Source organism: Sturnira hondurensis, unplaced genomic scaffold (genome assembly GCF_014824575.4).
Source record: "Sturnira hondurensis isolate 20B ecotype Veracruz unplaced genomic scaffold, ASM1482457v3 Scaffold0024822, whole genome shotgun sequence".
In the NCBI taxonomy this organism is placed as follows: Eukaryota; Metazoa; Chordata; class Mammalia; order Chiroptera; family Phyllostomidae; genus Sturnira; species Sturnira hondurensis.
Genome location: NW_028097453.1, coordinates 1063894 through 1075123, shown reverse-complemented (window position 1 = coordinate 1075123; position 11230 = coordinate 1063894). Strand labels below are relative to the sequence as shown.

General features: G+C 56.7%; 1 protein-coding gene across 1 annotated transcript; it reads left to right on the top strand.

Annotated features, from left to right (window-relative positions):
- Positions 1–423: 423 nt before the first annotated feature.
- Positions 424–10756, top strand: OVGP1 (oviductal glycoprotein 1). Its single transcript, XM_037038794.1, has 12 exons — positions 424–454; positions 1006–1035; positions 1434–1638; positions 2621–2677; positions 4344–4509; positions 4949–5073; positions 6242–6350; positions 6432–6617; positions 8169–8285; positions 8684–8819; positions 9808–10336; positions 10610–10756. Exons 1-12 carry the CDS (start codon positions 424–426, stop codon positions 10701–10703), a joined length of 1785 nt encoding a protein of 594 aa, XP_036894689.1. The 3' UTR covers positions 10704–10756.
- Positions 10757–11230: the final 474 nt, after the last annotated feature.

The following is an 11230-nucleotide window of genomic DNA, read 5'->3' as shown; positions in this document are numbered from 1 at the left end:
AGACACATACTTAGGCCTGCCTGAGTCCCAAGCTGGGGCTCTAAATGTCTATAACACATCTCCCTGGGCAGTAATCTTGTAACAATAGGGTTTCTGCTCCCATGCGGTGTTTCTCCCTCCTACCCAGGCCCCATGGGCCAAATACCAGGAAGAGTGGCCAGCACTGCCCTGCCCTGGCCACAGCCCTCGGGGAACCTGCTCCCAGCTACTGTCTGATGGAGGTTCTGCTCTGCGAGCCAGAGAAAGGAGGATAGGAGGTGCTGGGGTCACTGTGACTCTGGGGCAGCAGCCCATTAGTCACTGTCCCTGGCTGTGTGTGTGTGTGCGTGTGTTGCTGGGCCACCCCGGGGCTGTCCCACGTTGCTGTCCCCGGGGGAAGCTCACATAAAGGGCTCTGGGCTCCAGACTTGCAGCCCTCAGACCATGGAGGTGGGGAGACTGCTGCTGTGGGTTGGTGAGTGTGTCCCTCAGTCCAGGCTTTGCAAGCTTGTCCTCCCTCTCAGCCCCAGGTGGCCTGGATTAGACAGAGGTGGGGCGGGGCCAGAGGGGCTCGGGGAGGAGTGCTGAGAGCAGCGGTTCCCTAACCTGGCTGAGCGTGGAACACTCGTAGGTCCGGTTTCCACCTCGGACCAATGAATCTCTGTGGGCAGGACCCAGGATATCACTGGGGTGATATCACTGCCTCTCAGTTTGCAGCCAGGTGGGGGACCACTGGTCTAGGGCTTTTGCTGGGGCTTCTGAAAGCCGTGTCACCCTGCACACAGCACATGTGCGTGCACGTAGGGTTTATCAGAGTGCAGAGGAGCTTGGATAGGCCTGGCTGCACTGACTCAGCTTAGAGACTAGGAAACGAGTGAACAGGGCGTGTGTCTCCACTGGCGTGTTTGCATCTGTGACAGTGCTGGGTCGGAGGGTCCCTAAGGGGCTGGGGGGTGTGCTGGGGTGTGTCACCCACTCCAGGCATGCACTGCATTTGTGAGGGATGGCTTCCTTCATTTTCTGCAGGGCTGGCGCTTACGCTGCAGCACCACGGTGGTAAGGATGCTGTTGTCCCTTCCCCATGTCCCATCCCCCGCCACCTCACTCCAGAGAGCCAAGCTGGCTCTCTGGCTGAGCAGTGCCCACCACCCTCACCCTGCCTTGGCCCTGGGTCAGAGATCATTGGTCCCATACCGCTCAGAGGCCTCTCAGTCACCTGCTGTTTATGGCACTCTCTGTGTGCTGGGGTCCAGGCCTGAGGACCCGTTCTGACCAGGAGTTCTAAGGCACTCTTTTCCTTCTGGGACCTCGGCAAGGGGGACCTCAGTATAGCTTTGGGGGGGGGTGTGGGGTGATGTTTCAGTGGCCTGGGCTGTGTCCACACTGCTGTCTGGGAGCTGAGTTCCATCCCCTCCGTTGGCCTCTGTCCGCTGATGCGTGCTCTCCCTTGCCAGGTGCTGCCCACAAACTGGTGTGTTATTTCACCAACTGGGCACACAGCCGGCCTGGCCCTGCCTCCATCCGGCCCCATGACCTGAACCCCTTTCTCTGCACCCACCTGATACTTGCCTTTGCCTCAATGAACGACCATCGGCTGGTGGCTAAGAGCACCCAGGATGAGAAAGTTCTCTACCCGGAATTCAACAAGCTCAAGGAGAGGTGTGTCCGTATTGAACGTGGGGGTCGCGTTCTCAGGCTTCACAGGTGGAAGAGAATCAAGGCTTTTCTGCTGTTTCTCGTCAGGGTTCCTCCAACTCTTGGGGTCCTCAGGCAGGACTTGGGAGCATCCGGGAGTTGGGAACTCCCTGTTGACAGACACCCGAACTCGTTCTTGCCCCCTCCCTTTGTGGTTGCTCTTGCTTCTCCCTGGAATGTCCTTCTCCCTCTTCTCAGCCTGGCTGCCCCTAACTCACCCTCCAGGGCCAGTGGTGAGGGTTTCACGTATTAATTGTGCTAAAGTGCTTTGGAGAGGGCCCGCCCATCACGGATGCCTCCCAGATGCTGGCATTTTTATTGCCGCTTGTCACCTGCAACCCCCAAGCTGTGAACCCCCAAGGGCAGGGGCAGTGTCTGCTCTGTCTTCGGCTCCCAGCAGCTAGGCCGGTGCCTGGCGTAGCACTGGTGTTCAGTAAGCGCGGTGTGAGTTTTCCTTCCTGCACAGCTCTGGGTTCTCTCTCTGTCCCTGCATGAATGGGCGGGGGGAGACAGGAAAACCCATGTCCCTAGATTACAAGGCCCCCTGAGAGCAGGGAGGAGCTTGAACGTCTCGCTGGCTGTTGAATTTCAAGCACTGAAAGCACTGAATGGCACATAGTAATCGCTCAGTGAATACTTGTTGATTAAGAAAACAAGTGAAGAGAAACATTTCAGCCTACGTTTTTCTTTTCCTTTCCACGGGGACACTATGGGGAGGGGGGGAACCTGGACCAACTTGGGACAGCCTGGGGCTTCCTGGGGGGTGGTGCCTGTGGGTGGATTACTCCTCTCTTCTCCTTTGCGCCCCTTTCCTGTGCTCTGCTCTGCTCCTTCCCTCCCACCGCCTACTTCCCATTGGCCCCCCGAATGAATGACAAGCGCAGCGGAGACTGCAGCTGCCCACTGGTGTGCAGACCCAGCTGGCTGACTCTCTCCCACATCACAGGAACCGGGGACTGAAAACTCTGCTGTCTGTCGGGGGCTGGAACTTCGGCACATCCAGGTGAGACTGTGCCGTCCCCACCTTCTCTCTGGGGTGGGGGGCGATGGCAGGTGGGAGGGTGGAGCAGACAGGCTGGAATTGAGGACAGGGTAGGGAAGCCAGCCTGGCTGCAGAGAGAAAAGCTAGTACAGACCCTTGCCCCCCAGCCCCTCTCCCTGCTGTGGTCCTGACCTGGTCCTGGGTTCAGGGGCCCCCTGGCCTCTCCTCTGTGGTGAGGGAGAGAGACAGGGAAGGTCCTGCAGAGATAAGAAAGGGCATCCGGGGGATGAGGGACAAAATGGGGTCCTCAGAATGGTCCCCACAACCCTTCATAGGAGATAGGGGTTCTGTTAGGACAAGAAGATGAAACCCCAAACCTCACAGGTCCTGGGTTTCCTCACTTTGTAAATATCCACCTCGCCTTGGAGGAAGGAGCTTCAGGGGAGGGCAACCTGGTGGCCCGGGATTGTAAGGCTGTTTCTGCGCAGGACAGTGGAGAGAGGACAGGCTGTGGGTAAGAGCTGGCTTCGCCCAGCCCAGGGCCTGCCCAGCCCAGGCCCCATCCCTCCCTCCAAGGCTGTGTGCAGAGGAGGGCCTGGGGGCTTTACGCATATCAGCCCGTGAGTATGCAGAAGATGCTCACATGGGGCTTCTTTGCATTACACATTTGCAGAAAAGAAAGCAAGAGTGGGAGGTATTAAGGAACTTGCCATATTGCACATAGGTGTCCCTCAGCGATCACCCACCCGCCTGGGAGGTAGCAGACAGAGCAGGGGACTCACTCTGAATCTGGTGACAGATCTAATCCCTGCACACAGAACTAGCTGAGCATCGCTTCCAACTAAAATCCAATAAATTACACATTTTCCAATAACATAGAAAAAAACAAAAAAAATTTAAGCAGCTGATAAAAAAAAAAAGCAAAGAGGCCAGAACCCCTATCAGAGGTCAGGTCTCTTACACTACATCTAGCAGCCCAGGCCCAGAGTAGCTCAGAGACCTTTGAGGAAACGCTGGCCCTCGGCTGGGGCTCCCTCCCTTAGTCTGGTCAGGGACACAGTGTCAGCGCCCGGACAAGTGGAGGGACCGTGTGAGCAGAGGGCCTGGCCAGCGGGCCCTGTGTTTTCTGCAGCCTTTGAGATGGAGCCCACTTCCCAGGCCATCGGTGCCTCCGGCCCAGGGCCAGGTCAAGGTTTCTGCACCTCCTCCCCGCTGCCCGGATGCCCCATTCCTGGGTACTCGGCCCCTGGTGCTGGGAACGGANGAGTAGCTCAGAGACCTTTGAGGAAACGCTGGCCCTCGGCTGGGGCTCCCTCCCTTAGTCTGGTCAGGGACACAGTGTCAGCGCCCGGACAAGTGGAGGGACCGTGTGAGCAGAGGGCCTGGCCAGCGGGCCCTGTGTTTTCTGCAGCCTTTGAGACGGAGCCCACTTCCCAGGCCATCGGTGCCTCCGGCCCAGGGCCAGGTCAAGGTTTCTGCACCTCTTCCCCGCTGCCCGGATGCCCCATTCCTGGGTACTCGGCCCCTGGTGCTGGGAACGGATCTAATGAAGGTCTGAGAGTTTCAAAGACCCGCCTTCCTCATCCAGCCACATCCCCGTGCTTCACCAGATCCGAGGACCCAGGGGCCCTGCGGGAGGTCATGGTGCGCAGGGAGTGCTCCTGGCCTCAGCCTGGTCTCCCTGCAGGTTCACCGCTATGTTGTCCACACCCACCACCCGGATGACGTTTATCAGCTCAGCTATATCCTTCCTGAGGACACACGGCTTCGATGGCCTGGACCTCTGCTTCTTGTACCCGGGACTGAGAGGCAGCCCCGTGCATGACCGGTGGAATTTCCTCTTCTTAATTCAAGTGAGCCCTTTCTGACAGCTCCCGGGTCTGGAAATGATTCTACTTCTATCATGTATGGGCTCGTGGCATGGGAAGAGCAAGCAGGAGGCCAAGGGCAAGGGCAGGAGACGGTGGTGACAGAATGTTCTTTTCCTGCCATCAGCCTAGAGGTGCTGGGCCAGAGAGCTGCTGCGCAGGGGTGCCGGGGCAGCTTCCCTGGCGCCTGCAGGCAGCTTACCCTCTGCTCCTGAGCCTGCCTGCCTCCCCTCTCTTAAATTGCTGACCACATTGGTTCATGCTTGCCTTTTTAAAGGGCCTGTGGGCAGGGCCCGCGTCAGGGCCTGCATCTGGCTCACCTTCATGTTTCCAGAGCCTGGCTCAAGGGGCTCCGCACATGAAGGGTTCCTGGAGGGCGCCCCTTTCCCTGACTGTGCTGCCTGGTTGCCTCTCCTCCCCCCAGGAGCTGCTATCAGCCTTCCAGAAGGAGGCACAGCTCACCTTGCGCCCGAGGCTGCTGCTGTCTGCAGCTGTCTCTGGGGACCCACACATCATCCAAAGAGCTTACAATGTGCCCCACCTAGGAAGGTGAGCGGGGCCGCCTTGGAGGGCAAAATCTCAGAGGGCAGGAGGCCTCTCACGCTCAGGACCCCAGAGCTTCCCAGACCCCGCCCTAGAGCCTCCTGCCAGCCTGCCTTGCAGGGGATGGGCTGAGGAGTGTGGTGGGGACAAGGACGGGGTCCCTTAGACCCCAGGCTTTCTTTAGGAGTCAGAGGGAGGGGAGGCAGCACCAGTCCCCACAACACTGCCTTGGGTAGTCTCCCACTGCGTGGCCTTCCAGGAGGGGGCCCACGGGCCTGGCCTCTGCTGTCCCAGAGGGGACATTTGCCATTTGGCAGGTGACTGGCATTGAGAGGCAGCTGAATCACCAACCACTGGCACATAATCAGGCACAAAAAGTGCCTATTTGGACACAGTTTTCAGGGCCCAACATGCAAAATTTCCAAAGCCAGACAATGGAGAGCTCATAACTCCTTCTGGCCAGGCTGGCTCTGAACTAATTGGCTCAAATTTCAAGAATTAAGTATTTACAGATGGATGCTGAACAAAGGCAGGACGGGGTACTCCTGTGTGTGGTCAGGCCAGGGAGAGTGGTTTCAGTGTGAGCAGGATGGGGAGAGGCCCCGTGGGGTGGGGCTGGGGGAGTCCTGCCTTCGCCCACCTGGGGGACCTTAGGCCAGTCAGTCAGCCCGGCCAAGTCTCAGTTTCTGCAGCTTTAACCCGGAGACAGCTGTGGTACTTAGGGTATTGGCCAGATTGAACTTCAAGGAGAGAATCCGTGGAAACTCTCGTCACTGTGACAGCTTCCTGGATGACGGGGGGTTTTGATGGTCCCCTGAGTGGCAGAGAGACAGAAGCTCTTTGACTGCTGGGGGACGGTGCCACTTTGCTTCTGACGACTTGTGCAGCCTTTCGGAGGGCCTTGGTGTTCCAGTGTGGCGCCTCCCTGTTTCCACGGATACGCTCAGGGTGGCGCAGGTCCTGAGGTGCAGGTGTCCCGTCAGCAGTCTGTTCTAGTGGCAGCATCTTAAATGAACGGCACAGCTGGGACGGCCCCTCAGGTAGAAATGGCAGGGGAGCTTGGGTGGCCAGTGCACAGCTAGTTAGCTAGTTAGCTAGTCATCTAGTTAGCACTGTGATGAGCCGACTAGCCAGCCCACACCTTCTACATATGCCCCCCTTCCACCCTTTACAGACTCCTGGACTTCATCAGCGTCTTGACGTACGACTTCCACGGAAGCTGGGAGAAGTTCACAGGACACAACAGCCCCCTGTTATCTCTGCCGGGAGACCCCAAATCTTCGGTAAGAGAGGGAAGCTCTCAGGCGCAGCCTGGACATCTGCCCCTGAGCCCCTGATGAGGGGTTTGTTCTTCCTCTGTGCAGGCGCACGCCATGAATTACTGGCGAGAGTTGGGGGCCCCCTCGGAGAAGCTCCTCATGGGGTTCCCCACCTACGGACGGACGTTTCACCTCCACCAAGCCTCTGAGAACTGGCTGCAGGCCGAAGCTCTGGGACCTGCGTCTCCGGGGAAGTACACCAAGCAGCCTGGCTTCTTGGCTTATTACGAGGTGACAGGAACGGGGACTTCCATCAGTGGGTTAAGCACCTCCCCCCCCACCACCTGTAGCCTGGGCCAGAGTGAGAACAGGGGCAAAGGCAAGGGTGAGGGTGGAGACAGGGCCGAGAAGTAGTTTCCTGGGCAGGGGAAATCCACTCTCTGGGGTAGTTCCTTTCTCTTCTGGGGGAGTTATTTGAGTCCTTTGCAAGGGATGAGGCGCTACGTGGAATCTGAATAGAGGGGGATGGATACTTCACCCCCTAGAAGACTTCTAAGTGTCATATAAGTCAATCCTGACTTACTATATGACCTAAATGAAAATTGTTAACATTTGCTATATATATATATAATTTTAAACATTTGCAAAAGTAAATGCATAGTATCATCTGCCCTCCCCTCCCCCGCGGCCACCCTTCACCCCGCCTCCTTCGTTCACCTCTCCTGGGCCGCCTTGTCCCACTCGACTCCCTGACCCTCTCCCTCCCCACTGCGAGACGGTTTTGAGGCGATGCCAAGAACATCCTCTACTGCAGATTCTTTCTCCTCTACCCCACGTCCTTAACCCCAATCTCAGCAAAGCTTGCGATTTTTTTTGTGGAGGAAATACCCAAACAACCAAGGCGGTGTAACACCCAGGAGAAGACAGTGAGTGGCCCAGAGTGGGTGGCTGTGGGGTCTAGAAGGTCTTCCGGAGCAGGTAGACGCTGAGCAGAGCTTCGAAGCGCAGGTAGAGCCCTAAGGGGCAGGAACGAGAAGATGGGAAGGCCCTCCCAGGCGGAGGGCAGCAAATACAAAGGTACACGGGGTGTCGGGGTGCCAGGTGGAGGGGCCAGCGTCACTCCAATCTTTGCTCCGTGCTGACCTGAAGGAATGTTTTTCTGCTAATCCAATGACGCATAGTGATGAAAGAGAACACAGCGAAATAATGTCCTTGGAGGGCCTTGGGAGTCAAAGAGATTTTGGAAGAACTTTTAAAGAACCAATAGACCCCACAGAGACTTCGATATTAACTTCGGCAGCCCAGCTCAAATACCTCCGCTTGCAGGGAGACACTGCGCCCAGTGGCGTGATCGATTGCAGTGACCTGCTTCTCTTTGCCTTCGGGAAATTTAAATTCCTAGTAAGATTCAAAAGCTAGTTTGAGAACCACCTACACGGGGAAGTTTATACCAACTGCTAATGAACAGAAGGGAGATTTACTCATGAAAACTCTTGGGAAAAGATGTGGCTTTGGTCCAGGGTCAGGGCTGCCACGGCGAGGACTTCGCTCCTGGCCTTATTTACCAAACCCAGGCTGGGTTTCCCGTGGAAGTCACTCGCTCCTTGGTGCTCGCTGCTTCTTCCATTGTGGATGCTGGAGGAAGGGGTGTGGAATAGGAGGGTTAATTCAGACCAGAGGGAGGTTTCTCTGCAAGTGGCTCCCCCACTTCTGCTCTGGTCCCCCTTCTCCTCGCTCCCTGGTGGGGGATTCCGGATTCTCTATTCTTGGACAAGGGGCAGGGTGTCTGCTGCCGCTTCTCCCCAGGGCCCCTCGCAGAACTAACGCAGATCCTCCCGGCAGATTTGCTCCTTCCTCCGGGGGGCGACGAAGGGGTGGATCCATCATCAGTTAGTCCCTTATGCCTACAAGGGGGAGGAGTGGCTTGGCTATGACGACGCCGCCAGCTTCAGACACAAGGTGAGCCCTCGGTTCTTCCGGATCCAGCCTATAGTTTCCCTCTGGCTCCCACAAGGCCCTTGTCTCTCCTGGGTGTGTGTGTGTGTGTGTGTGTGTGTGCACGCGCATGCTGAGTGGAGGACCAAAAGGCAAGTGTGAGTTTCAGGAATACCTGAACTAAATAGAGTCTCTGAATCCCATCTGGTGCAACCCTCTTATGTGGAAGAGAAGGAATCGCAGTCAGTCGAGATCCCACAGTTGGTAAGTGATAGAGGCTAGATTCCGACATAGGCTGACCTTGATCTGCCCCCTGACCTTCCTGCCATATTGCCTCCTGGGAGTCCGCCTTCTGTTCTGGGCCATGAGGCCAGCCTGGAGGGTGGCCGAGACAGGGGGTTGATGGACCACCCCCTCCTCAGGCATTGCACATCAAGAAAGAACACTTTGGGGGGGCCATGGTGTGGACCTTGGACCTGGACGACGTCAGGGGCACTTTCTGTGGCACTGGCCCTTTCCCCCTCGTCTGCGTGTTACATCGCCTCCTGTGGCAGGCCGGTAAGTGGCTGTGACCTGGAAGCTGGGGTCGAGAGCTGTGTGAGCAGCTGCACTGGGTGCGTCCCTCCTGTCTGATCTGAAGGCTTCTTCGAGGCAACACCATGCTGAGAGAAGGGGTGAAGCTTTGATTTTTTCCCAGGCCGATCTGTGTTCCCGGCTGGGTCTGGGTGCATGTCCTTTGCCCTCTGCGGCCTTGGCCTCCTGCGTTCCTCCTGCGGGAGCTGTCCTTAGACTGGGGACAGACTGTAGCCACCAGATGAGATATGGAAGGGAAACTGGGCGCGCTCCTAGTTAGCGCTCAGGGAACGTTAGTTTATCTCTCTGCATTTTTCTCTCCTGCCTTCCTGGCCAGAAAGAGAAATTAGATTTCTTTGGAATCTTTTGGGTGCTAGAGACGCCCCCTGGCCGTTAGGCAGGGACCCGGCACACTGGAGCTGACGGTTTACAAGGCTCACTGTATGAATGAGGACATGGGGCTCAGAACGGGAAGACAGCTGCCAGGGCGGAGACGGGACTGCGCCCCGATTCTGGGAGGCACACTGTCCTGTCCGGAGCAGCCTCTCTGGCCTCAAGCTCTTCCTAGTGTCTCCTACAATTCAGGGCGAAGCCGGTTTCTCCTTGAGGATTCAGCAAGTAAGGAGTTAGGCCCTGGGGGCACGGCCCTGCGAAGGGGCCCTTACAGAGACCAAAGCGAGGGCCTGAGGATGGAGTCCTGGCAGACGCCTTCCTGGGGTCCTTCACCGGGAACGCAGCAAATCCACTGAGTGCCCGTGGGTGCCCGGGGTCGTGTGCGCGTGATGAGGTGGGGAGCAGGGCCTCTGTGCGGTGGGGTTTTACCTCTGCCCTCCAGTGGGTGCCTGTGAGGTCCTCCAGTTCTGGATTTGGGGGGCAGGGACTTCTGTCCTGGAGTGGTGCTGGCCCTGCCAGGAATTATGGGATGGGAAGGAAGAGGTGGGAAATTGCATCCTTTTCTGATGATTTTCTGTAGAGTCTAGCTCAACTCTTTCACCACAATTTTGGACCTCATCTGCTACGAATTCCTCAAGAACCGGTCCTGGAAGGCTGACTGAGACCGAGGGGCTGACCACTAATTCGGGGGGGCCGCTCCCAGGGGGCGAGGGTGCGGCCACTGAGACCCAGAGAAAGGCTGAAACTGTGACGACGCTCCCCAGAGGCAGGATGGTGAGCCCTACCAGGGGGACTGCAGCCTTTGTAAAGCTCAGTGTGGTTCTACAAGGGAAGATGGAGACCCCTGCGGAAGAGACCGTGACCCCTGTGGAAGAGACTGTGACCCCCACAGAAGAGATCGTGACCCCCGCAGAAGAGATCGTGACCCCTGTGGAAGAGACTGTGACCCCCACAGAAGAGATCGTAACCTCTGCAGAAGAGATCGTGACCCCTGTGGAAGAGATTGTGACCCCCACAGAAGAGATCGTGACCCCCGTGGAAGAGATCGTGACCCCCGTGGAAGAGATCGTGACCCCTGCAGAAGAGATCATGACCCCTGTGGCCCCTGAGTAGATGGCTCTGGCCTCCGTGCATCTTTGGACTGAGACCTCCGGAGGGAAGGTTGCGGTCTGTGGAAGGAAGGCTGTGGCACCTGCTAAGAGGACTGTCCCCTTGCAGAGAGTCACCCCGATGGGAGGACTTTGACATCTGAGGGGACACTGACCCCTAATAGGTTGTTTTGGTCTTTAGATGGAAGCTGAGAAAAGGGTTCAGCCCTGCGGCCTGTCATCTAGCCCCCAGGACACACGTCTCTTGTTTTTGACAACCTCTTGTTTCCCGTGACGGAAAGCGTCTGTCAACTCGATATCCCTTCCAAGTCCTCTCTGTCTAAAGAAAGAAAACCTAGAAAACTCTTCTGTGGATCAAGGAACCTAAGCTCTGTTGGTGGCAGATGCTGGGGAGAGCCCTGCTCTTTTCTGGACAGAAGCCACCTGTCCCCTGTCCCCAGCCATTCATGGGGCAAAGCAGGCCCCAAAGCCACAGTGAGCTGATCTCTTTCTGTCGAATAAACTAGAAACAAAGAATCCATCTGAGTTCTCTGACGTTATTTTCTTTCTTTCTTTCTTTCTTTCTTTCTTTCTTTCTTTCTTTCTTTCTTTCTTCCCTTTTTTCTTTGAATTGATTGGGGTGACTTTGGTTAATAAAGTTATATAGGTCTCAGAGGTACAATTCTATACCCCAACACAACACCATCTGCATATTGTGTTGTGTGTTCACCACCCCAAGCCTGAGGTATTTTTCTTGAGGTGACCTGTGCAACCCAATTTCAGCTTCTTTGCAAGGCCACTTTCCCTAGTGTGACTTTTGGGGAGAGGGGTGTGTGTCTCGTCCACGGGATGGTTCCACTCCATGCTTCTCTCTCTGCCAGGGACAACCTCTCACGTCACTGTGGGTCAGAACCA

Excerpts from the sequence above, each read along its gene's own strand:
- OVGP1 (XM_037038794.1), top strand. The coding sequence starts at position 424 with ATGGAGGTGGGGAGACTGCTGCTGTGGGTTG. Across the intron at positions 455-1,005 it reads GAGACTGCTGCTGTGGGTTG|GGCTGGCGCTTACGCTGCAG; the intron begins GTGAGTGTGTCC and ends CATTTTCTGCAG. Across the intron at positions 6,618-8,168 it reads GCTTCTTGGCTTATTACGAG|ATTTGCTCCTTCCTCCGGGG; the intron begins GTGACAGGAACG and ends TCCTCCCGGCAG.